The sequence below is a fragment of the Centroberyx gerrardi genome, chromosome 13 (genome assembly GCF_048128805.1).
Source record: "Centroberyx gerrardi isolate f3 chromosome 13, fCenGer3.hap1.cur.20231027, whole genome shotgun sequence".
Lineage (NCBI taxonomy): Eukaryota > Metazoa > Chordata > Actinopteri > Beryciformes > Berycidae > Centroberyx > Centroberyx gerrardi.
Genome location: NC_136009.1, coordinates 14,728,207 through 14,755,587, shown reverse-complemented (window position 1 = coordinate 14,755,587; position 27,381 = coordinate 14,728,207). Strand labels below are relative to the sequence as shown.

Genomic DNA, 27,381 nt, shown 5'->3' with positions numbered 1-27,381 from the left:
GCAGTGAAATCACCTGCACCTGGTGTAATCTTTTGGTTGGAACAAAAACCTGCATAGTCTGGACCCTCCATGGCACATGGTTTGACAACCTGATCTAGTGGTTCCTTATAGAACCAAGTGGTCCACTAGTACTCAATTTCGGTCCTCAAGGTCCGGTGTCTTGTGGGTTTTTGTTCCTCCCTGGTGGTTAATGAGCCACACCTGGTCTGTATCTACCTGGAACAAAAACCTGCAGCACACCAGCCCTCGAGGACCGGAATTGAGTACCTAGGGTGGGTAAGTAGCCTAATGTTCTTATGCCGAGTCCCTATTAGTTCTAAATTTATGGGTTGTGGTTCAGTGATTGTGCAATAGGTCGTCAGCAGACTAAAAGGGAATTAAAGGGAATAATATAGCATTTGTCTCAGATGGTGCTGTGTGGTGCCATTTGTAAATGGGTCGTAAAATATCTTTAAAAAGTTGGTATTTATATGTTCCATCAAAAGTGGTTCCACTGTTATATGAGCCAATAAATCAGTATTTGATACTGTTTAGCACCTTTGTCCCTTGAAAAAACAGGGCTTTACATAAAGATACCATATAAGGTCATAATGTGGGGGAGGGAGAGGGGATGCTGTACAATGGAGTGGTACCCTAATGACAACATGTTCTGCACATTTATTTTGTGATGTAGGCATAGTATACAAGAATGTTAAGTCTGTTAGCAGGACGGAGAGAGAAAAACAAAGGTTAAGGAGTATTAATCTCTGTATCTTCCTCCTCACAAGAATTTCCATCAGGCCATGAATCTCACATGGGTTCCACGCCTGCAGGGCTTCAGTCACGTGACTTGGCGTGTGCATCAGCATGGTGGAGCTTCCTGGATGAATCCAGTAACCCTCACATTCTGTCTAATGCATGATGACATGCTCTATATACTGTATAGACATATAGTACCATATACATCATAACCCCCGTATATCTCCGCATCTAGAAAAATCCCATCAGTGATGCATTGCTGATGTAAGAGGCTATATAGGAATATGTTAGCCCCTCGCCTTTACCAGCACCAGTGGTTAATCTTGGTGACACCAAGCAGTGTACTGTCAGCTTGGTATAAGGACATTGTGAAGTGAATGAGAGGCAAGGGGTAATTATCACATGCAAGCCAATCTCTGATTACTCCATCCTCCGAAATCAGCAAAAGCATGTCTTCTTGCATGAATTTGGTCTGACCTGGATTGCGTATCACCTCATGAAAACTGCCACATCCCTAAATATGTTTAGTGAGAGGTCCATTCATCTGGGCACTACACATGCAGCCTGCCTTCTTCCTGTGTTGTTGGTTATTGCTAATTTTTGGAAATACGCATGCCTTAATTCCCATTCTGTGATAGCAAAAAGCTGCTGAACTTCCTGCGGTTGCAAAAATTGAGCAATTAGGATTTTGACCATACTACTCTAACTGTAAAACATATAGTTACAATATTATTACATTATTGCCGCCATATTACTACACCCCAGGGCCTGGAGTATAATATGTTCTGCTTATTGCAATATTAGAGAAACTCTACTGCCATATCCTGAATTCTATGAACTGCCTGAGGCAGTACAATACATGTACACCAATTATCCAAAGCCAATTTGCCATTCAGCTTATCTGCAACCCTTAACCTTTTAGCCATTTAGTCTTCAGCCATTTTGCCTCTATGCCTATAACATGTAACACGTTAACATTAGTGCTTGAGGCTCTACCCTTATTGTGTTGTGTTTTTTTAGAGTGGAGGAAAGGAAGGGTGGATGAGTGGGGCACTTCCTGACTTGCGGTAACTTCACCTCAGATCTGTAAAGTGTTGCAACAGACACACAGTTCCTCTTAACCATGTAGAAAGATGGTACACTGTCAGGGAAGTGGCCTCACAGCCTGTCCTCCCCCAGGAATCCATGACACAGGACATGACCCCAGTCTCATCATACTCTTAAGTAGTCTTGTTATTCTTTTCATCCTAGGCCAAAGATCACACACTTTAACAACAAAAATCAAAGTCAGAGTGAAGCGTTGTATAGGAAAAGGAGGAGAGAGAGAGAATGGAAAAAAGATGAATAGATTTCATTTGTGTGGCCGTGGTGCATGCGATGGCTCTGTGTAATTTGATTTGAGCCAAGAAGCCAGCAGGATCATATGACACTAACTTAGTTGTCACGGCTGGTTATCTATGAGCTGTTTGGACAGACAGCCTCAGAATGAAAGAGAAATCATCTCATCTCTTCTGGTTACGCAGGTCCTTCGCTCAAAACATCAACTTCCAACCATTGCATCTGCCTCTTCCCAACCCACCTCCTCTATAAACATCTCATTGCAGATTCCCGAAGGGTTATTAAGCCTCTAGTATTGTTATTAATTCTGACCCCAAGACCGAGAACAGGGTTACCATGTGAGAAAATGTGGAAGTAAGACTTTTATCAGCTTATTTCCTGTATGCAAAGCATGATTAGGGTTTTGCAATCATAGCGTCTGTAACTGCAGAGGAAAGAGGATGTATCCCTATATGGAAAAAACCTTCGTTACTCCACATAAGTCTAAGTTTAGAAGGCATTCTGCTGATTCTTTGAGGACATGATGGTATTTCCATGGTTAGCATACAGTGGCACATTTACCCACTTCTCCAGTCCCCTCACAATGACCCTAATGGGCTTTTCCTATAGTGAGCATATGGAAGGTCAAGCTGGCTTGCGTGCTTGCTCATCACTTTAGTTGAGATGGCCACTGTAGGTTACTATGTGACAATGGGGAGGGAGGTAAGAGGGAGGAGACATTCTTGTTGATAGCAGCCTGTGGACTTGAACATCCATGTATAGGAGGTATCATCCATGTAGGATGATTTTCACATCAGATTGTATTTGCAGTTCATCTGCTATTGTCTACTGGTCCGCAAGGCTATTGACAAACGCAGTTTTAAGGACTGACACTGTGTACTGAAATAAATATGTATCTGTACTGAAATAAAGTGTGGCTCTGTGATGTGATCGCTGATATGACTGTTGATCTGATCATGAAAACACACTTGAATTTACCCATGACAGTATAGAAAAAAAGAGGCACAGTAGCAGGCATATTAAATGCTATGCTTTATGGAAAATAAAAAGAACAGAAAATAAAAACTGCAACTCAGTTTAAAACAATAATTCATTAGCTTCTTCTGAGGAGGAATATGGATACAGAAAGTTTAACTGTCTCCAGAGCTAAAATTAATATCCTTAATTGATTGATAAGCATGAGATAATTACATTGATTTGAATCTCCATTCCTTTAATAATATGTGATCATTGATTTTCATAGGTAAATTCTCTTTTTACTGCTGCTTATTTGAGCTTCCCTTCCCTTACAGAGGGAATAACAAATGACCAATGAAGGTGCTGTGGTCATTGTCATTATCATAAATCCAGGTGTTTGCCCTGAGCCTCATGTACACCTGGTCTCTCACTTCAAGCTGTAGAGTTATGCCATTGGTTGCCGTCTCCCAGCGGTTTCCAGCTGCATGGTTGTACACAGTAACCATCTGCGCTCCATTCTTCATCAGCCGCAGCCCCATTGGTCTAGAAGACAAATTATGGCCCGAGAAGCTGAAGTAATAGACTCCTTTCACTGGAGCTGTGAAAATACCTGTGGAATATCAACAGAGAGAGTTTGTCATCAGCAAACATTTTAAGTATCTATTTCACTTTCCATTTTGGCTACCACAGTGAAAGATACACTAATTATCCACATGCAGTGCAATTATCCAATTAAGTATGTGCACTAAGTATATGCACTCACGATCTCCGATTACAGAAACATGCTTACAGTAGACTAATTACTCCAACAACGTCCAACCAGTTATGTAGCCTAAACATAGTAAATACAACGTTACCTTCAACACATTGGTGAAAGGAATTAGCTTACTAAGATAACCATGCCTGAAGCTCGCTAATGGCTAATGCTAAATGAAGAACCTCCAAACAGAATAATATAGCGTAGATACTAACAGCATCTTATATTACTCATAGAACTGTACTCACTGTAGTTCAATGACGCACACTAAGAGAGCCAACACAACCCCCGCCCCACAGTCCTGGTTATGAGGTCGTGAAGCGCAGTTATTAGCGACCCCTCCTGCCTGCTTCTCCAGCGCTTATCCAAAACTGGCTCTAGGTATCACGTAGCACAAGGGGGCGGGCTTCCGTTGTGACTGACAGCTGTAATGTCCTATAGTCCCTTCTTACATACATTATAAGCACATAATGGCGAAAATAAAATGCATCTATTGTATGCTAGATAGATCAAAAAGCAGCTATTCTTTCGAGAGCTCTTTGCCTTACAAGCAAACCAATTTCAAAGTCAGCATCAGATTCTCACGTATTGACGTAACGTTACTATGTTGTTGATGGCCTTCGGACAGATTACTATTCCAGTATCTCACCGATACTATGGCGTCCAAAAGGACGTATCCTTCGGGAAATTAAAAAAGAAAACGGAAGAAAGCAGAGGGAAAACAACGCTTGCAGAGCAGAGGTAAGACATATTAATTAAACGTATAACCTGTTTTTATGGGCAATGTATTTCTACCAGTCAGCGATCGGTGTAAAGTTACCTGAACCACTGGATAGCTAACGTTAGCTATGTAACGTTAGGTTTACTACCTATAATACGAGCCAGCTATTTAGACCTAGCTAGCTTGCTAACCCTAGTAACACGCATTTTGTTTTCAGAGCTGGCTAGGCTAGCTAACGTGATCTATGGTATCATGGTATTATTGAACCGCATCTGACCACATGTGCATACTCGCTTTATGGTCAGAATTATCGGCACGGCTACCGCCTCTGCGCACCGTGAGGGGAGAGCGGTAGGCGAAGGTCTGTTCAAACATCTGGCAATTTGTTTCTGCATTACTTATCGGCTAAAAAACGCACATGAAAATATGACGTGAGACTTTGTTACTAACTGATAGGGTGTTCTGGTAAATTCGGCATGTATATAATCATCCAAACAGCTCGCATTTAATAAGTGTTTCCCACAAGTTGACAATTTAGTTATGGCGGTGGTTGTTAACGGGAGGGGGGATTAAGGACCCTCATGCGGGATTATCATTACAAACACACGTTTCACAGCCTACTCAAGATCCCAAGGTTTCCAATTATACCAAATATGTCATGCTGAATTACAGGGAAATATGTATAAAATGATGCACAAGACATCTGGATCTTTCTGTAAGGTTGGCCGATTGGCTGAGGCACAAAAGAGATGGTTCTGTTCATCAGTCCAGGTGTTTTATTTACAAGCAGTGCAGTCCCATGCAGTTTATATACAGTGCAGACAAAAATTTGGCCAATTGAAGAAAAAAGGAAAAAATACAACTTGCAAAAAAAATAGACAAAACGAAGAAAAATATACAAGGCAAAATAAAGGATATACTTATAAATCGAATCTGCACTATAGGCAATGCTCCTTAGATAAGGGCCCTCTGCAGATGACAGCAAGGTCTGCTATACTCTCCTAAGGAGCTCCAGCCTCCACCTTTATATAGTAGCTGGCTCCTACCAAGAAACATCAATTAGTATTTGGTAATCAATTATCTCCTAGCATTAGTTACCTGGTTCATATAACTCCACAATACTAAATTCAACAATAATAAAGGTCATTTAGACATTTCCAAAACAATTGTTCCACTCAAAAGTATTAAAATAACTTTCCAACAAACCCACAATTAAACACCCCTGCCACTTTACCACACTTGGTCCGATCCCCCGGAAACCCCCTCCAGAAAAGGAAGTGGAACGCTCCGCCTCGGGTTTTCCGGGTCTAAAACAGAGGATCGTCCAGTGCAGCACAGAAGACAGGTGACAAATAATTCATTTGTGAAAAGTACATTAATAAATATACATTTAATTGCAAAGACTATACGTCTTTTGTCCTTTTATTTACACTGCAATGTTTTGTGTAAATGAGTAAAACTACGACTGTGTCACTATGTATTAACTCTACCAATAGAGAGCCTAAGTCCCTCCCCTTCCGCTGTCCCCCATGGGACCTTATTTCGGAAAAAATATGTATGGTAGTCAACGGCGAGAGACAAATAATTGTTTGATCCCGTTTGAATTGTGCCATGAATTACACATATGATGTTTTGTCAATTTAAAAGATAATTTTGCAAGTCAAGAAAGTCGCAGTTTGTCGTAAAACAGTAAAGTAACGTTTAGTTTTGTGTGAAACCGCTCAGTGAACTACATCTCTCGTCTCGCACAATATACGTCACCAACACCAACATGGAACGAAACATACGAAACACACAAGCATCGCGTTAACGTTAGCCCCCACTGTACTAAAACTATCCTAAACCAGTTCTGTTCTTACTGTCTACCTTCCAGGTTCTGTATAATACTACTGCTATCTGAGAGGGACTTAGCTTCAGTGGCTCTGGGTAGCTTGTGGAGAGAGAAAGTTATGACATCACTTACGCGACTTTTGGGTGTGTAGTCTTTCTAATTACGTATTTTCACAGTCTTATACTTCAACAGTTTTACGACAAACTGCGACTTTCTTGACTTGCAAAATTATCTTTTAAATTGACAAAACATATGTGTAATTCATGGCACAATTCAAACGGGATCAAACAATTATTTGTCTCTCGCTGTTGACTACTGTACATATTTTTTCCGAAATAAGGTCCCATGGGGGACAGCGGAAGGGGAGGGACTTAGGCTCTCTATACTACTATCGGCGGCCTCCGACATCACAAACAAAAAGAGAGAGAGAGAGAGCAAACGCAGCGATAACACGGCAACACGGACACCTCTATGCCGGCAAGATGTAATTAGAAGTGGCTATGCAGCGTTGTGTGTGTGCGTTTGCATCTTACTTTCTAGAGGGCACGGGATATCCCCGTGACACTTTCCATTTGATGTAATGGCGCAGCCATACAAAAATGGCGTTTTGGGTTTGAATATTTCACTCACTTCAATGATGCATTGGAATGAGCAGATACAGAATATGTAGGCCTGTATAACATTGTCCTACAGTATGGAAAAGGTATTTTTAAAGCTACTTAAGGGGGAATTTTTAAACTACAGTAACTATGGCAGGCCGTTTTAACATTTAATCCTTAAAATGCACTAAATTAGGCACTAGTGCTTATTTTCTAATGACTAGTCACTATTCTTCCAGTTACAAGTCACTAATGTAATTTTACCAACGAACAGGCTTTGGATTTCAACAGTATTACAATATGAGTAATAATTATGATAAAATATGTTGATTCGCCTAGAAACGTTATGTCTCTGCAGGAGCACTTCTGAAATACTTTGGAGGACCAGCCTCAGCACAGCCAGACCTCTCTGCTTGTCAGGGGACTCCAGGTCCATCATCATCTTCCTCAGCAGACCCAACAAACACTAGATGCAAGTACCTCTTGTCTAATTTGTGAAATTATTTTGCATAGGCTATATATTATTGGATTGTTATTTGTCATTTGCACTTTTATCCTGATGCTAGTGTCATTTTATTTGTTCAGTATTTACAATTTGCATGTTTGTTTTGATTTTGATGTCTTAACAATGCAACTAAGTTCCTGAAATAAAAAAAAGTTTTTTATGTGAAAAATGCAGCATTCGGTCTGATTTATATGCATATGGAATTTGTGTCGATGCAGATTTGATGTGTATTCATGAGTGCTTGAAATAGCGGGGGGGGGCCCCCAAACAAGATTTTGCATAGGGCCCCCAACAAGCTAGAAATGGTCCTGACTTTATCATTTTGCAGTAAATGTACCTGTGTGAGGGTTGTAAGCCCCAGTGTTGGTGTAGACATTCTTGTAGGTTAGTGTGATCTCAGTGTTGAAAGGTCCAGTATGTCCAACATTACCAATAGATGCTCCAAATGCCACCCCTTTACCTGTTAAGGGATTACATAAAAAAAACACATATCAACAAACATGGAGATACACTGGATTATACACCAGAGGAAACATAATCACTATAACACTGTATGATATTATTCTTACCCAAGGTTATTATAGTAAACTAAAACTAAAACAAAAGCTAGGTGTTAAAAAACATTGTCGTAAGCCAACTAGAAATAAAAACAAGACTTTCTGAAAAGTCTAAAAATGAACTAAAACTATGTTGTCTACTAGTAAATTTAAATTAACTAAAATAAAATGAAATTACAGGTGAAATGTTTTTAGTTTTTGTCTTTTTGTTAATGTGCAGGGTAAAAAAAACAAAAAAACACCATGATTATTGTATGTATTACACAATACCTGCTATACAGGTACCTAATTCCACTAACGTTACTTATAAACCACAAAGTAACGTTCAAGTCACCTACTGTTAAAGTTTGTAGGGCAGCGAAGACAAGTTACTGTCTACCAATCCCTGTTATTAACTGTGGAATGTTAAGTTTCATTTTTGTTTTCACACCGGGAGACTCTGTGGATTGAGTTCAATGCTGCTGGTCTGCTGTCTGTACATCTCCAAATTACAGACATGACGTGATGCGCACATCAGATCGATTTAGATCCATTTCTATAGTGACCAACTTTTTATTTTGTGCCTCTGTATGGGAAACACTGTCAGCCACAGTCAAAAACGCCCTCTAGAGGCCATCTGACAAAGTGCATCATCTCACTAAGTGTTACCTGACTGACTGCCTGACCTGAATTTGCCTGGTGATGCCCTCAGCTGCGCTGTGGGAAAAATACCACACATACCAAAAATACTACAACTAGAACTGAAACTAAATAAAATTTGAACTAAAACTAAACATTTGTAAAATAAATAAATAAATAAATAATAATAAATATAGCCGCAGGCGGCAATGACGGGGTCCAAGCACCTGGTGACCTCTGGGGCCTCTGAGGTCAATGTGTCAATGTGGACCATTGTGCAAGTGTGATCCCTGTGGCACACAGAGCATTTTGACATTTGAATGAAGTTTGTACTCTACTCAATGACTGAGATATAAATACAATGTATGTGTATGGGCATTTAAAGTCATGATGTTGCCATAGCGCCACCTATGGGAGAAATGTCACCAAATTTCTCATGCTACCTTAGAGTTGAACCTTACACAGGTGTACCGGATTTGGTCGAGGCAGACCAAAGCATTCTTGAGTTATGGCAATTTGGGGATATTAGGCTCCGCCTACAAATGTTGAAAGCCAATTATATCAAAACGGTGTGGAATATCAAAAAACTGCTCAATGATTTTTGTGCAGGACAGTCCAGACATGCTGTGTGCCAAATTTGGTGAAGATTGGACAAAATTTGTATTAGGAGTAGCGAAAAAACACTTTTGGACAAAATTAAAAATGGCGGAAAACCTTGAGGGCGGAAATGGGCGGGGCCCCCATGGATAGATGTGGCCTGACCCAAGGAATCCAGCAATAAAGGAATTGTGTTTCCATGATTTACAACCACCGAGTTATGGCCATTTAAAATCTAAAACGTTGCTGTAGCGCCCCCTATGGCCACAATGACACCAGCTTTGGCACATGACGTCAGAGTACATACCTGCACACGTGTACCAAGTTTGGTTAACATAGGACAATGCGTTTTTGAGTTATGGCGTTTTTGATAAAATAGGCCCCGCCCACAACATTTGACCAAACTTTGGAAGTCAATTATATCAAAACGGTGTGAAATATCAAAAAAACTGCTCGATGATTATTGTGCAGGACAGTCCAGATATGCTGTGTGGTAAGTTTGGTGAAGATTGGACAAAATTTGTAGGAGGAGTAGCGAAAAAACAGTTTTGGACAAAATCCAAAATGGCGGAAAATCTAGTTAGGCGGAAATGGGCGGGGCCTATATGAGTAGAAGCGGAAGGAGCCAAGGAATCCAGGGAACACAGAAATTTGATTCTATGGCTTACGGTTCAGAAGTTATGGACCAACACGCAAAATGGGCTGTTATAGTGCCACCATCAGGTCAATTGGTGTAATTTTTTTTGCCTGAGTAGTGGGGGAGACTTCGAACCTATCTGCCAAGTTTGGGAGCTGTAGCTCTTGTAGTTTCTGAGCTGCATACCGTTCTATGGCAGAATTCGAAAAATAATATACTGAACAAAAATATAAATGCAACACTTTTGTTTTTGCTCCCATTTTTCATGAGTTGAAATAAAAGATCTCTTTTTCTATGCACACAAAAGGCTTATTTCTCTCAAATTTTGTTCACAAATTTGTTTAAATCCGTGTTAGTGAGCACTTCTCCTTTGCCAAGATAATCCATCCACCTGACAGGTGTGGCATATCAAGATGCTGATTAAACAGCATGATAATTGCACAGGTGTGCCTTGGGCTGGTCACAATAAAAGGCCACTCTAAAATGTGCAGTTTTATCTTGAAAAAAGACATTTATTAGGCACTGAACTATGGATCTCACATGACTAGGGCTACAGATATGCATTTTTTGAAAACCAGTCAGTATCTGGTGTGACCACCATTTGCCTCATGCAGTGCGACACATCTCCTTCGCATAGAGTTGATCAGGTTGTTGATTGTGGCCTGTGGAATGTTGGTCCACTCCTCTTCAATGGCTGTGCGAAGTTGCTGGATATCGGCAGGAATTGGAACACGTTGTCGTACATGCCGATCCAGAGCATCCCAAACATGCTCAATGGGTGACATGTATGGTGAGTATGCAGGCCATGCAAGAACTGGAATGTTTTCAGCTTCCAGGAATTGTGTACAGATCCTTGCAACATGGGGCCGTGCATTATCATGCTGCAACATGAGGTGATGACGGTGGATGAATGGAACGACAATGGGCCTCACGATCTCATCACGGTATCTCTGTGCAAATTGCCATCAATAAAATGCACCTGTGTTCGTTGTCCGTAGCCTATGCCTGCCCATACCATAACCCCACCGCCACCATGGGGCACTCTGTTCACAACGTTGACATCAGCAAACCGCTCGCCCACACGACGCCATACACGCTGTCTGCCATCTGCCCGGTACAGTGAAAACCGGGATTCATCTGAGAAGAGAACACTTCTCCAAAGTGCCAGACGCCATCGAAGGTGAGCATTTGCCCACTTAAGTCAGTTACGACGACGAACTGCAGTCAGGTCAAGACCCTGGTGAGGACGACGAGCACGCAGATGAGCTTCCCTGAGACAGTTTCTAACAGTTTGTGCAGAAATTCTTTGGTTTTGCAAACCAACTGTTGCATCAGCTGTCCGGGTGGCTGGTCTCAGACGATCTCGCAGGTGAAGAAGCCGGATGTAGAGGTCCTGGGCTGGCGTGGTTACACGTGGTCTGCGGTTGTGAGGCCGGTTGGATGTACTGCCAAATTCTCGGAAACGACATTGGAGACGGCTTATGGTAGTGAAATGAACATTCAATTCATGGGCAACAGCTCTGGTGGACATTCCTGCAGTCAGCATGCCAATTGCACGCTCCCTCAAAACTTGCGACATCTGTGGCATTGTGTTGTGTGATAAAACTGCACATTTTAGAGTGGCCTTTTATTGTGACCAGCCCAAGGCACACCTGTGCAATTATCATGCTGTTTAATCAGCATCTTGATATGCTATATTATCTTGGCAAAGGAGGAGTGCATACTAACACGGATTTAAACAAATTTGTGAACAAAATTTGAGAGAAATAAGCCTTTTGTGTGCATAGAAAAAGTCTTAGATCTTTTATTTCAACTCATGAAAAATGGGAGCAAAAACAAAAGTGTTGCGTTTATATTTTTGTTGAACAAAAACAATAGGGTTCCCAGCACTACATGCTTGGACCCCTAATAATAATAATAATAATAAATAACAAAAAATGTAATGAAATAAATAAAACTACCAGACCCACACTGTAAACTAACTAAAATGAAATTTGAAATACAAATTGATTTGAAATACAAATTGAAAACTATACAAAAACTAATGAAAAATCACAAAATTATAATAACCCTGTTCTTACCTCCCATCAGTTCCTCCACCTGTCTCAGTCTGGCCTCCAGTTCTCTCTGGATAGTGCAGATGTTAGACTGGCAGGTTTCCCAGTCTGACGTCCCAGCAGTCCTTTTCTCTATGTCCTGTCCTGCTTGGTCTTGCTGCATAGTGTCCTGAGCCTCTGAGGCCACAGACAGGTAGCAGAGGGCGAAAGTCAGCAGAGCTACTGAGATCCTCATCGTTCAATCACTTCTGTTTGTCTTGATCAGCTCTCTCTGCTGTGCTTTATATGCACAACCCCAACGAGGAAATGTGCCTTCTCAAAAATGAAAAATGAAGTTATGGCAAAAATCAGGAAGTCTATACCTTTCTTACCTGCCCTAGTAATTATAGGGGACTCATTTCCTTCTTCCTGCTTCTTAAAAACTTAATCAACCAGATCTCTCCACGCATTCTCAGAAACAATCATCATGCTGCTGCCAAAATGTAAAAATCCTTGCTTGTCTGCCTTTGGCCAATTGCCGAAGCCTTCCAGTAAATTCTAGACTATTCTGTAATTTAATTCATTCTGTAAAACCTTGTCATTCAACCTTCAGTTAGTCTATCATGGTGATTGAAATAGTGTTATAAACCCAGTTAATAACCTGTAAGTTATTATCAGCTAGCAGCCCAACAGTTTTCTTTTATTATTGTTTTATCACCCTTGAGCAGTGGCCTTTCTTTGTTTAAACTGATCCTCTCAGCCATACAGAACGGTTATTTTCCCGTGCCTGCAAGGTTTCTTATCCTAACTAAAATATGGACCGTCTCTGAGGACATGATGGTATTTCCATGGTTAGCATACAGTGACACATTTACCCACTTCTCCAGTCCCCTCACAATGACCCTAATGGGCTTTTCCTATAGTGAGCATATGGAAGGTCAAGCTGGCTTGCGTGCTTGCTCATTCCTATCACGCTGTGACCTTTAAGAGGAATTAGCCAATGAATAGTTGGCCACTGTAGGTTAGTATGTGACAATGGGGAGAGAGGTAAGAGGGAGGAAACATTCTTGTTGATAGCAGCCTGTGGACTTGAACACCCTTGTATTTAAAGGATGATTTTCACATCAGATTGTATTTGCAGTTCATCTGCTATTGTCTACTGGTCCACAAGGCTATTGACAAAAGCAGTTTTAAGGACTGACATTGTGTACTGAAATAAAGTGTGGCTCTGTGATGTGATCGCTGATATGACTGTTGATCTGATTATGAAAACACACTTTTCTTTACTAAAACAGTGATGTTGTTTTTACAGTGTTTATACCAGAGAAGGATTTTTTGTTACAAATTAAAGAACACAACTCTAAAGACTATTTAATTTAGGCCTACTTTACAACAGGTTTAGAGTCACTGAGTCAAATAAGAAGAAAGAAGACCCTATAAAGGAGTTCAGCTTACTTAGGATTGCAATCGAGACAGCTATAGTGGCAATACAACAAATTATGTGTGAATTTGTGTATGTGTGTGTATGTATGTGTATGTGTTTAAATGCAGTTGCAAAGTGTAATTGGTGTTGCTCCGATACTGAGTTTATCAAAATGAAACAAAATGAAAAACATAAATTTAGGTAAATGTCACATAAACTGCCCAAGAAAGGTCTTAAAATTGCCCATATAAACATATCTAGTATCAGGAATAAATTAACTGAAGTAGCAGATGTACTATTATTAAATAATTTACACATATTGGCAGTATCAGAGACCCATTTAGATTCTACATTTGAGGATACATTACTGATGATACATGGATATAATATTTTCAGAAAAGACAGGAATGCATATGGAGGAGGGGTTGCTTGTTATATTCAAAGTCATATACCTGTTAAAGTTAGGCAGGATCTAATGTCATCAGATATGGAAGCACTCTGGCTACAAGTTTGTTTGAAACATCTGAAGCTGATATTAATAGGATGTTGTTATAGACCCCCTAGTGCTAACAGTTGGTATTTAGACAAAATTTGTAACATGTTGGATCATGCTAGTAGTACAAGTCATGAAATATATTTTATGGGTGACTTAAGCATTGACTGGAACTCCTTTTGTTGTCCAATGAAAATGAAACTAATGAGTACATGTGCAGCTTGTGGATTATCACAGGTCATTAATAAACCTACTAGAATATGTTTAAAGACTGATGGCACTCGAGTAGCTACTTGTTTTGATCACATTTATATAAATATACCAGAGGTTTGCTCTAAATCCATATCTGTGCCAATTGGCTGTAGTGACCATAATCTCATTGCAATTGTGAGGAAAACAAAAGTTCCTAAGCCTAGTTCAAAAGTAATCAGGAAAAGATCATTTAAGAGTTTTAATCAGGCCAAATATGAGGAAGATGTTATAAATGCTAACTGGTCAAAGGTGTTCTTAGAAAAAGATCCAGAGGAAGCATTTCAGGTTTTTAAAGGAATTTTAATGACAATTGTAGGCTATCATGCACCATTAAAGAAGTTTACGGTTAGAAACGTCAATACTCCATGGTTGGATAAGGAATTAAAAGAACGTATGATGGAAAGGGATCAAGCAAAATTAACAGCAATTTCATCGAGCCTTAAATCGGATTGGCAATTGTATTGCAAACTAAGGAATTTTGTTACTAAAGTAAATAAGAAGAAAAAGAAACTGTATTACGACAATAGAATCAATGAAATTAAACATGATAGTAAACAATTATGGAATACTTTGAGTTATCTATTGAAAGGAAATACTAAGTCCAGCCCATCTTATTTAGAAACTGGAGGAGAATTTTTAACTAAACCAAAAGACACAGCAAATCATCTAAATAGTTAGTTCATAACCAAGATAGATAAGTTAAGAAGCACAGTACAGCCAAAGAATACAGATTTATCATATATATTAATAGATCAGTTTATGGAAGGCAAAAAGTGTAGCTTCGAATTTAAGAAAGTTAGTGTCGCGAAAGTTGAATTAATGTTAATGACTTAAGAATAAACCACCTGGGGTTGACGATCTTGATGGAAAGCTGCTCAAGCCCATAGCTTCACTAATTGCTCCGATGGTCACACATATTAATAATCAATGTTTCAATGAAAATAAGTGTCCACAAGCATGGAAAATATCCAAAGTAGTGCCAATACCAAAAAATAAAAAGTTACCGTTTTCTGAATCCAATAGTCAACCTATAAGTTTATTACCAATTTTGAGCAAGATAATGGAACTTGGAATGGAATTAAAATGTTATGGTTTTTCTCAGTCTGCTTTATTATGGATAAATAGTTATTTGAGTGATAGAAAGCAAATGGTGTACTTTAATGGAAGTGATTCAGATGTTAAACATGTGAAACATGGAGTGCCTCAAGAAAGTTGTCTTGGGCCATTCCTGTACACAATTTTTACTAATGATCTTCCTTTAGTATTAAAAAAGGCTCATATCTCAATGTATGCTGATGACTCCACAATATATCTAGCGGAAGCAACTATTAGTGATTTAAATACAGATCTAAGTCAGGAGATGAAGTTGGTTGTTGATTGAATCAATAGTAATAAACCTTCTTAAATGTGTCTAAAACAACCAGTGTTGTAATTGGAACAAACTATTCTTTATGTTCAAAACCAAAGCTTGATCTTAGTATAAATAATATGTTAATAAAGCAGGTGGAAGAAGCCAAACTTTTGGGAGTTATCATAGACAATAAATTATCATGGGACAAACACATACAGAGAGTGGAAACGAAAATTGGAAACATTTTGTCTGTAATCAAGAGATGTGCAAAATATCTGACACAACAAACTATCAAACAAGTAATTCAATCTTTGGTTTTGTCTCATCTGGATTATTGTTCAGTAGTTTGGTCCAATACTTCATTAGGTAATATAAGAAAATTGCAACATGGTCCAGAATAAAGCAGCATGTGTCGCCCTTTCTTGTGGGTTGAGCAAATGTTGCAACAAATGTTGCTAAAATGCATGAATGTCTCTCTTTGTTGGAAGTGAAAAATAGGTTACTGTACTTATTAATGGTTTTCATTAGGAATGTCATAACAACAAAGACGCCATTTATTTTTTACAAAAAATTATCCTTTAGTTCAGATACACATAATTATTTAACAAGGCACGCTGCTGGAGGTTGTTTTACTTTGCCAAAATCCAAGACCACAGCAGTTCAACGTACAGTAATATACAGAGCAATGCAAGAATGGAATTCACTTCCAAATCATATTACACAACAAAATAATATATATGGTTTTAAAAAAAAGCTTAAATATCATTACTTAAAAAGGAATTTTGGTAATTAATAAGTATTCGTTGGTGTGTAAGAGTTCCATGGGCATTCTATGTTAAATGATGCTATTTGTGTAAGGGTTCGATGGGCATGTTATGTTAAATGATGATATTTATCTATTAGATCATGATGGATTCAGTCGGAGCCTGTCTGTTTTCATTGTCTATTTGCAGTGTATTTGTGTTATTTAAATTGTGTCAACTGTTATTGTTTTAGTTGCAGTAGATGTGCATTATGATGTGTTATGTTAGTGTATTGTAATGAGTAGTGTGAATGTGTATTTTTGTATTGTCACCATGTAAATTATGTGGACCCCAGGAAGAATAGCTGCTGCTATGCAAAAGCTAATGGGGATCTTAAAGACGAGATGAAATGAAAAATGCCTTTTTAACCCTTTTAGATCACATCCCCGGTCATACTGTGCACCTATTTAACAATATATGCCAAAAAAAATACCAAAAATCAATTTCATTGTATTCTTATATCAAAATTCAATCATGTTTTCTTCCTGTAAAACAAAATATGCCGTGTGCTTAAGTAAGCATGCCCGTAACTAATTTCAACCAATAATATCATGACATCCACCCATCAATCAATCTTCAACTTTTAGCGCACAGAGCTAAGAGGCTAAGATTCATTAGTTAGCTAGCTAGCAACAGCACACCCACTTTTCAACGTTCAAATCAAATTCCTCCCAACGTTATGTCCCGCCTGTCTTTCCTGTTTCACTCGGAAATACGTCACGATACGGAAGTTAGATACTCTCGAAATGCCGTTTCATCTCGACTTTAATAAACAAACAAACAAACAAACTCTTGACAATATAGAAAAAAAGAGGCATAGTAACAGGCATATTAAATGCTATGTTTTATGGAAAATTTGAACTGCAACTCAGTTTACAACAATAATTCATTAGCTTCTTCTAAGGAGGAATATGGATATGGTAAGTTTAACTGTCTCCAGAGCTAAAATCTACTGTACATCCTTAATTGATTGATAAGTATGGGATAATTACATTGATTTGAATCTCCATTCCTTTAATAATATGTGATCATTGATTTTCATAGGTAAATTCTCTTTTTACTGCTGCTTATTTGAGCTTCCCTTCCCTTACAGAGGGAATAACAAATGACCAATGAAGGTGCTGTGGTTATTAGAATTATCATAAATCCAGGTGTTTGCCCTGAGCCTCATGTACACCTGGTCTCTCACTTCAAGCTGTAGAGTTATGCCATTGGTTGCCGTCTCATAGCGGTTTCCAGCTGCATGGTTGTACACAGTAACCATCTGCACTCCATTCTTCATCAGCCGCAGCCCCATTGGTCTAGAAGATACATTATGGCCCGAGAAGCTGAAGTAATAGACTCCTTTCACTGGAGCTGTGAAAATACCTGTGGAATATCAACAGAGAGAGTTTGTCATCAGCAAAACCTCAGTATCTATTTCACGTAAAATGATAAAGTTTATTCATTTTGGTAAATAATTAGGGTATCTTTCAATGTGGTAGCCAGTAAATGTACCTGTGTGAGGGTTGTAAGCCCCAGTGTTGGTGTAGACATTCTTGTAGGTTAGTGTGATCTCAGTGTTGAAAGGTCCAGTATGTCCAACATTACCAATAGATGCTCCAAATGCCACCCCTTTACCTGTTAAGGGATTACACAAAAATACACATATATCCACAAACATGGAGATACACTGGATTATACACCAGTTAAATTCCAATCAAACATAATCACTATAATACTGTATGATATTATTCTTACCCAAGGTTATTATAGGCTAAACTAAAACTAAGACAAAAACTAGGTGTTAAACAAGCAGTAGTAACTAGAAATAAAACAAGACTTTGTGAAAAGCCTAAAACTAAACTAAAACTATATCGTCCAAAAGAAGAAAGAGAATTTTCATTAATTTCAGTTTTTTGCTAAAGGCAAACTACACCACCATTATTGTTTGTATTACACAATACCTGTTATACAAACTGCCTGTTCTGAAGTTATATCATTATACCTTTAAAAAATACCACACATAAAAATACTAAAACTGAACTAAAAGTAAACATTTGTAAAAAAAATAAAAAATAAAAATATATATATTTTTTAATTAATTAATTAATTAATTAATTAATTAATTAACTACCAGACCACACACTGAAAACTAACTGAATTGAAAGACAAATTGAAAACTATACAAAAACGAATGAAAATCCCAAACTATAATAACCCTGTTCTCACCTTGGACCTCTCCCCTCAGTTCCTCCAGCTGTCTTTCACTGTCTCTCAGTCTGGCCTCCAGTTCTCTCAGGATAGTGATGAGTTCAGACTGGCAGGTTTGCTGTTTGTCTGTTATGTAGCCTGTCCCAGCTGGTTGCTCCTCATCAGGAGTCCTTTTCTCCATGTCCTGTCCTGCTTGGTCTTGCTGCATAGTGTCCTGAGCCTCTGAGGCCACAGACAGGTAGCAGAGGGCGAAAGTCAGCAGAGCTACTGAGATCCTCATCGTTCAATCACTTCTGTTTGTCTTGATCAGCTCTCTCTGCTGTGCTTTATATGCACAACCCCAACGAGGAAATGTGCCTTCTCAAAAATAAAGATATGGCAATAAAAGTTCATTGAGGAAGACTACTTTTATTTTACACACATCTCTCTCCTAATGATAGGAGATTTTCCCATGCTATCAACTGTCATTTACTGTTTCTCCTATCAACATTTAACCAATCAGATATCTCCGTTCTCAGGAACAATCATCATGCTGCTGCCAAAATTTAAAACTGTTCCCTGTCTGCCTTTGGCCAATTGCCAAAGCCTTCCTGTAAATTCTAGACTCCTCCGTGATTTCAATCATTCAATAATAGTGTTATAAACCCAGTTAAAACCTGTAAGTTATTATCAGCTAGCAGCCCAACAGTTTTCTTTTATTATTGTTTTATCACCCTTGAGCAATGCCCTTTCTTGGTTTAACCTGATCGTCTCAGCCGTACAGAACGCTTATTTTCCCGTGCCTGCAAGGTTTCTTATCCTAACTAAAATATGGACCGTCGCAGATGAGGAAAAGGCATCTAACGTCATCATCTCTCAGTTTTCACACAGGATGTGGGCACCTACCTCAGCAATCTGAGAGCAAAGATTTATGTTTTGAAACTTCACTCGCCTTTGGTCCGGGCACCATCACTAAAGTCATACTGAAGCTGAAAGTAGGCATTCGGTGCTGCTGTGTTGGCTACAAAACACAAAATATTATCTGATTATAATTTCATGGACCTTGGCATTTATTCTTTCCCCACTTTGATGATGGCGGTTTACGATGACCCGAAGATAAGGCAGTATAAGAAACACAGGGAAAACATGATAGAACAAAGCACAGAAAGTAAAGCCAAGATTAGACTGTGACAGTTGATGGTTCTATAGAGTGTGTCGGGGCATTTGGAAGTAGAGAAAAGGCTGGAGTGATAGGAGAGAGATTTGCCCATAGTGGCTTTCCACATTGAGGGTCTGATTCTTCCAGCAGCATTGCCTCGCTGCCTGCAGGAGGCAGATTGTGTGGAGAAGTGTGGATGAGTCACTCTGGTCTTGGGGAGAACAGTGAAGAAAAGGCCTCACATCCAGGGACTGAAATAGACTAAATGCTCTGCGTCTGCCTCTTACACCGCACTGAGTGGGAGGACACTGCAGAGACACAGAGGTGCTCTCAGCTCCCCCACACACATCCAATATCTTAACAGTTTTCACTCTATATTCATACACTTCGGTCTGCCAAGGAGAGATATACTGTATGTGCTTGTTTGTGCATGTGTGTGTATATGTGTCCGTCCACATGTTGGTCGCCCTCATGATTGCTTCTGTAATGTCTCCATTTCCTTAGCTGGGTGAGAAAAGTACATATGTGCGAATATGAGTTAAGATGTCTGAAGGCATGGTATGCAAATGTAACGCTGGATTGTATTTCTCTTTCAGTGAAGAAGAGCCTGGGGTCTGGATGCTTGTATCCTCTGTCCACAAGAGGGCAGGCAGGTACAACAGACAGAGGAGAGTGTATGCAGGCCCTATGTACAAGGAATATGTACAGTTGCTGTAATATTTACGTTTTAGGAAGACTGAATAACAATTTCAGTATATTTTTAAATTATAGATCCATGAATATAACATGCACATCACTATAATTAACTCCAATGATGATAATAATAATTCTTCCAAACATGGAGAAGTCCAAACCCTGAGCACAAATGATAAAAGAGAATGTCATGCATATACAAGGTCACCAAACACTGACACAATAAATGGTCCAGAGTTTCATGTAAGCAAGACGTTTTTATTATTATCATTATTTGAATCATTTGAAATTATAGTCATAGTCTATAGGTTCAAGACTGGGCTCAGCAGGTTATATTCAGAGCCATTTGTTTTCATTTAAAACCAGCTAAAGTAAAGGATCCATGATTTGATTAACCTTTTAGTGGCCAAGAAATAATTCCATTAATTTTTAGTAATTGTACTATGTACCTTCAAACACTAGATGGGAGTCAGTAGCCTCTTCCAGATCCATGGTCAATAAGCTGAAACACAACTCGCATAGGAAATGCACTTATATTAATTGTGTGATAGATATTTATTATTCCCAACAAACAGACATATTTCTGCTCAGTTGAATAGTATCCACTCATTCTATGCCTATTTCTGTATCTGTCTCAATATCACATTATCTTATTATTAAGTTATCACTCATTTAGTGAAATAGTACACACCACACTTATTTTACTGCAATACACACAGCAAGTCATTCTTGTCCAACAAATATTGTAAATGTCCTCAAAAAGAGCCCCTTTGCATTCACAATGGATAAACGTCCTAACCGCATACTCTGAGTTCCCTCTAGATTTGCTCTCTGTCCTGCTGCGAGGAAATGTTACCAGCAAGGATTGAGTGGATCAGATTTGGTTCTGTGACTCAGCTGCAACTTGGATATATCTGTAGTCAGAAATATCCGCTGGCTTTGTTCAGCTTACCTCACAGACGAGCATGCTTCTCTCGCTGGAGCCACCAGGAGCTCACAGACAGGCTCCAACAAAAGCTGCCTTTGTCATCTAATTTGTCAATCATCTAAGAATAAAGTTGACATCAGAGGCATGGCACTCAGGGATGTTTCTGGGCCCTCGCTGTTATCTCTTTTGAGACTATAAACAATAGTGGGCTCATTTTGTTTGTGCGTGTGTCCAGCTGTCCTGGCTTTGCCCATGCACATGTGTAGTCAGTCTGATACATTTATGGATATTATGCCTGGATATCGCTCTAAGTCACTCTGTTGGATCTAGGCATGAGGAGAACTCTTCAACAAACAAACACGGATATCCTCTGTAGCCCCACATGACCTGCATTGTGTCTGTACTTAGATGGAGATGTTTTTAGGCCAGATTCTTTGCACAGGGTGACTAAATATATAGGAAAAGGGTTATGAAAGAGGTGTGCTAACAAAAGAAAGTGTCCCATCGGCCTGTTGCAGAAAAGGTCGATCCAAACATGTATCTGAAGGCAGCATGCAGTGAGATCCCCATACCCAGACAGAGAGGGGGGCAGAGGCTGGAGCGCTGCCCCACTTCTCTCCACCAGAGGCAGGGGGCAGGAACCAGGGTGTACCCCACCATCGGCTGCCTTCCAAGAGGCGTCGGAGCCAGCAGAGCTCGAGAGCAGAGGAGTTTGGAGGAGTTTCTCCATGTTCACAGCCATTTTTTCCAGGCATCTGCCCAGCCTAGCGCCAACATGGTCTACAGGTAGGCTGCATTCTGTAAAAAGGGTGCGTTTAAAAGTTCAATTGAGCACATTCAGATTATGTGTTCTATGGTCAGAATCGAGAACCACATTCTATCTTGTGTTGCGTACAGTATTGGAAATCTAGATTACACTAGTCTTTCATTAGTAAAACACATTTCACATTAGTTTTACACTATTTGTACCCTTCTCTTGATATACCATGTTGATAATGTATAATGAACTGCACGCTCATGTACAACTATTTATCAGCTCAGGGGTAAGTGTGAATTTAGTGTGAACCTTATCAGTCTCAGTCAATAGTCTCAGTACCGCGTTATGTCAACACTTTCCAATTTGTATCATTTCTAAACCACCGGAATGAAGGATTAAAGTTTAATTCTGCTCAGCGGGGTTCCTATCCTGTTAAATACCTAATGCCCTCTTCGTTTCCTGATAGGGAAGAGTCCTCCGTAGCACAGCAAGGCGCAGCTTTAATTCCCGTCCATAATTAGACTTGACGTGAAGGGCACATGAGGCCACATCAGACACACTGCTACGTCTACAGTGACTTTGGCGGTTCTCAATGCTGTGAAAAGACTGAGGATTTGAATAAGGAATGAGAGTAGCATTTGCGTTGATTGTCATACCGAGGCGGCAGGGGAGTGTGTTGTCGGCAATAATAATCAGGTGTAACATGAAATGGAATGTCATTTTCCGGAATTATTGCTATCTTGTAAACACGCATATTGCTTCTAAAACTTGAGTGCTTTTTCAGTGAGCAACAGAAAGTGTGTGTAGCTGGAGTTGTAAATGATTTTCATCCAAAGTTTGTCCAATTATCCCTCTCTCTCTCTGTCTGACTGTATAATGAATAGGTCAAGGAATCCCCCCAGTCTGTCTGCTATTAGCCCTGATCAATATTGTGTGTGTGCGCGCGTGTGTGTGCATGTGTGTGCAAAGAATAAGAAACATATTCTGATGCTATACTACAGCATTATGCTCCATAGTCATAGAAAATACAGTCTATCTATACGGAGTTTTAGCAGCAACAAGAACCATGTGTGTGTACATTTTGATTATAACTTCACTGTGAATCAACAGCAGCTGAACCCCATTTATTTTTTAATGATAATAAATGATCAAAATTTTCATAATGATGATCATTTGATTAATGATAATGATCTTCTATTATGACTTAGCTGAATTTGCGGTTGTATTTGTTGGCATAATAATAATTTTCTATGGCAGCCTGGGCCATTGTGACTGTATTCATAACCTGACTAGTAACATATTAATGAGGTAATATTCTTAACAGTTTTGCATCTGCATGGCCCATAACATTGTCCAAATTGACTTCAATGTATTTTATGATGTAGTGAATCTATGAACGGCGGTGGCTTACTGAGTGCTTCACCCTTAGAAATAAATGGCGCTGCATGAATCGGCATCCACCCCCCTCTACCATTCAATACCACCACTAAGATGCCATATGCCTACTGGGCAGGCATATAAGGTCAGTAGGCATCTGTAGAGGCTGTCACAATAAACATGTCAGCGCTCATCACTGTCACTACATGTAGTGGATTCAAAGCAAGACGAGGTCATGGCAGAAGCTGGAGATGGTTGCGATGAGGATGATGATGATGATAATGATGCTGATGGTGATGGAGGTAATTGTCATAATGGTGGTGGTGGTGGAAATGATGACAATAATGGGAATAATGGTTAATGGGGTGGTGACGATGATGATGTGGTGGTGATAATATAAGTAGATGGCAAGGATGATGGTTCTGGTGCTGATGATGGAGGATGATGGATTATGTGGTTTGTGTTGATGGTGATGATGACGACGGTGATGATGATGATGACGATGATGATGATGATGACCTGACACTTCCCTTCAGGGCATGAAGGGAAGTGTCAGGTCTCACACTCAGTTCAGCTTCTTCATCAGTATTTTGTAAGTTAGGTGGCCCGAAGTGAAATTTGTACCGCTTAATAACTCAGTGCAACCCTATTAGGGCTGGTTAAGCAACCCATTCTTCCTCTGTGGTGCTGTACATGCGGTGCATCATAATGACTTGTGCCCACAGGCTAATCTGTAGCATAAGAAATTACTATGGACTGGAGTGGGGATGGGGATGAGGATGAGAAAAGCCGTTTTAAATGGTGATTTAGTATGGAGGGAGAGCCATGACAGAGGAGGAAGAGAGGAGAGACAGAGGGCGAAGAGAGAGAGAGAGGGGAGATGACAGAAGAGACAGAAAACGAGAGAAAACAAAGGGGGGGTGCAGAGAAAAATATGCAGAGAAAGAAATGGTCGAGTAAAGAGAGAGGGACTGCCGCAGCAGTGACGTCACAGACAGCTTGGAGAGGTTTTCCCCCTTAATTATCTCTCATTTTCTCAACAGGAGGGTAGTGCTGATAAGGAAAACTAGCTATTAGATATTGAATAGCCTTTTGAATACTAGAATAAAATGTGGAAAATCTTTTCGTCAAGCAGCCTACTGTGTACAGGGCTACAATTATGTGACATGCTATCTAGTGTTACAGAGTCCCTTATTTGCATAGCAGTGACTATTATGGATAGAAAACCACTGTGCCCTGTATAAATGTACACAGTATTTAGGCAAAACATGGGAAATGCTTATACTGTTGACAGAAGTTTTGAACTATGGAGAATCCATAAGGTTTTATCAGCCTCCCCGGTGCAGTGTCATGCTCACTCAACTATTTCAACGTCTACGTACTTACTGTCTTAGCAACAATGTTCCAGAACTCAATTATAGATTCTTACTGGAGCAATTAAGGCAAAGTAGTTAGCCTCAGGGTAACAGCGTTATTGCCCACTGGGGATTCCAGCCTAGAATGTATCAGCTCTAGTTGACGCATTTGACTGACACACTTTTAAATGGGATCGACAGGGAGGAAGTTCTAGCCTTGGAGGAGCTGATGACATTAGAAGAGTATTTGCAAGTTCCTCCAACTGCGCAGTACCTCTCCCGAGTGTCGCAAAACAACATGATCAAACCGAAGCAGGGCTTGCTGGCAGGCAGCGGGCTGCAGCACAGAGGCTGCTGCAGAAACGGCTGCGCACTAGAACACTGGTTCATGGGTGTCCTGGTGGATCTGTGGTCTAAGGCGCATACCAACATGACAAAACATGACATCCTCGGTTCAAGTCTGGCCCAAGACCTTTGTTGCATCTACTTTTATCTATGTAATGAAGGCAAAAATGTAAAAAAAAAAGAAATAATAATAATAATAAAAAAAAAAGAACATTGTTTCTCAACCTGGGGTCAGCACCATCCAGGGGGTCACAAAATGCTTTTTTGTGAGAGGATTTATGGAACCTGAATCAAATATTTCTAACATACAAATTTACTGTGTTTTCAATTGTTCTGATACCTTTACTTGTGAATTTAGGAATATTTATTAGTTATTCTTCCAATAACTAATCAAGTAAAATAGCTTGAAAAGAGAAAATAAAAATCATCCTTTAGTGTCAAATTTCACAAGTCTCTGCGTTTACGCCTGAATCAAGGCATTGCGAGTAGGTATCGTTTCATTTTCAGGGGTCATGCTCCAAAAAGGTTGAGAAGCACCGGTTTGTAGTCTGAGATTCCTGTGAATTACATGCACTTGAAGTGACAATAAAATGGCACAAGGTCACATCAAACACATTGCATGCCATCACATGGTATGCAGCACGACATGCAGTGCCTCAGACATTGAGACATCTGACCGGCAGATCCAGCTGTTAGCCCGACGCCCCCCCACCCCTCCCCTTTTCCTACAACTACTCACCCACAAACCGCCCTCGGCATCAAAAATGATGGGGGCCTGCCGAATTGACTACTACAACTGTCTACCGTTATCAAATGCATTCACAAGGATATAAATAAGACTGTGGTGGCCTCGAGGTCTGTGGATGTTCAATGAACCATGAAATCCTGCATTGTCACATTACTGTTCTGTGGGGGAGGACAGCAACGCAGCGCTGCCTGAGCACTGCCTGGTTTATGCTTTATTTCGCTGTACCACTACTACAGGTCTCTACTTAGCATCTACTCTGAGGTGCTGGGGTCAAGATGGGTCTCTCCTGGTGCTTCTGAATTATAGCCTACAATCTTTCATGGTGTGGAGTGCTATTAAAATAAGCCATTTGTCCAGGGGTCGTAAGTTGTGAGCAAATACTTATTACATGATTGCAAATGTAATTGCGGTGTAAGGAGGGCAAACAGTGTACATGAAGTGGAAAGAGGGGGGAGCGAGTAAAATGCCTTAGAAGTAGTCCACAGTGAAATGAAGCGGGGCCAGTGACGTACGTGATGTTTAACACACATGCACAGTAGGTTACTGTAATCAACCATATGATGCCACCTTAACATCCTGCCTGAGGCTTTTTTTGATTAAGTAAATAAACACATACACACACACACACCAACTCAGGCTCAGCTCTCTTAATTGTGTTCAGAATGAATCTCTCTCTCTCTCTCTCTCTCTCTCTCTCTCTCTCTCTCTCTCTCTCTCTCTCTCTCTCTCTCTCTCTCCCTCTCTCTCTCTCTCTCCTCCTCTGTGTGTGTGGCGCCATGGTGAAAAACACTGCAGTTCTTTCAGCCAGTCAGTCAGAGCCAGTAGCCTATACACACTGTCTCTCTTCCTCATTCACTCCCTGGCTCACTCTCCACACTCCACACGCGTTGCTCCTCGCCTCCTCACTCCCCCTCTCCACTGTGCATCTGTCCTCTCCTCCCCGAAGCGAGGTACCATGCATCCTCCTTTCTCTTCCTTCTCCTCTTCGCTTGTCCGTTACCGTTCCGGGATCCCTTTATCAGACAGAGCTTTTTTGCTGCAAAGCGGGGGACCATAAGCCGTCCGGCTTCCTTGAGGACTTTGGGTGACGGGACGAGGTTGCCAGGTTGGAGGACAGCTGCCGGGAGCACCGCTGCCGCTCCTGTTGGGATGCAGATCTTCCTGGGACCTTTTGCACGCTGTGTAACGCCGCTCGCTTCCCCTTGAAGTTGCAGGAGGGCAGACATCAATCAGGAATCTCCTCTTGCCTCGTCCCTCTTTTCTCAGAGAGCGCCGACAACTCGCTGTGCGTAAGAGCACATGCATCAGTGAAGATTTGGCTGTGTGTGTGTGCCTGTGAGTGTGTGTGTGTGTGTTGTATGGGGATGCAAATGCAGTTGTTGAACAGAGTTGAGCAGATTTGGATTACTGTCTGTGAACAGGGTACATCTGTTTGTAAGTGTGTGCTTTTCTGTGAAAGCATGACCCTATTTGTTCTATCTGTGAGGTGAGTGAGAGGGTGTCTGTGATTACGTGTGTGTGTGTGTGTGTGTGAGAGAGAGAGAGAGAGAGACAGAACAGTGTGGTGCAGTGTTACTCTCCTCACTCCAGGTGTTTGACTAAAAGGCTTAGCCGCGGTTGGAGGGCGAGAAAGA

The 27,381-nt window shown here is 40.3% G+C and overlaps 3 protein-coding genes across 4 annotated transcripts in view; 1 reads left to right on the top strand and 2 right to left on the bottom strand.

Moving 5' to 3' along the window:
* Positions 1–3,095: 3,095 nt before the first annotated feature.
* LOC144542124 (complement C1q-like protein 2) lies at positions 3,096–12,206 on the bottom strand. 2 transcript variants are annotated; one of them, XM_078287592.1, is made up of 3 exons: positions 11,937–12,192; positions 7,784–7,906; positions 3,096–3,643 (listed from the first exon to the last, which is right to left on the bottom strand). In XM_078287592.1, the coding sequence occupies exons 1-3, from the start codon at positions 12,145–12,147 to the stop codon at positions 3,363–3,365; spliced, it is 615 nt and encodes a 204-aa protein (XP_078143718.1). In that variant the 5' UTR covers positions 12,148–12,192; the 3' UTR covers positions 3,096–3,362. The 2 variants fall into 2 exon arrangements, with proteins under 2 accessions (XP_078143718.1, XP_078143719.1); XM_078287593.1 differs by lacking the exon at positions 3,096–3,643 and adding an exon at positions 5,355–5,818 and having other exon boundaries at positions 11,937–12,206.
* Positions 12,207–17,215: 5,009 nt separating this feature from the next.
* Positions 17,216–18,686, bottom strand: LOC139932897 (complement C1q-like protein 2). The gene is made up of 3 exons (XM_071926837.2): positions 18,425–18,686; positions 17,711–17,833; positions 17,216–17,581 (listed from the first exon to the last, which is right to left on the bottom strand). The coding sequence occupies exons 1-3, from the start codon at positions 18,684–18,686 to the stop codon at positions 17,301–17,303; spliced, it is 666 nt and encodes a 221-aa protein (XP_071782938.1). The 3' UTR covers positions 17,216–17,300.
* Positions 18,687–21,700: 3,014 nt separating this feature from the next.
* kcnab1b (potassium voltage-gated channel subfamily A regulatory beta subunit 1b) overlaps positions 21,701–27,381 on the top strand; it is a 34,281-nt gene continuing 28,600 nt past the window's right edge. Inside the window, exon 1 of the mRNA XM_071926848.2 lies at positions 21,701–21,951. Coding sequence (XP_071782949.1) covers positions 21,701–21,951 — 251 coding nt within the window. The remainder of the gene's footprint in view (positions 21,952–27,381) is intronic.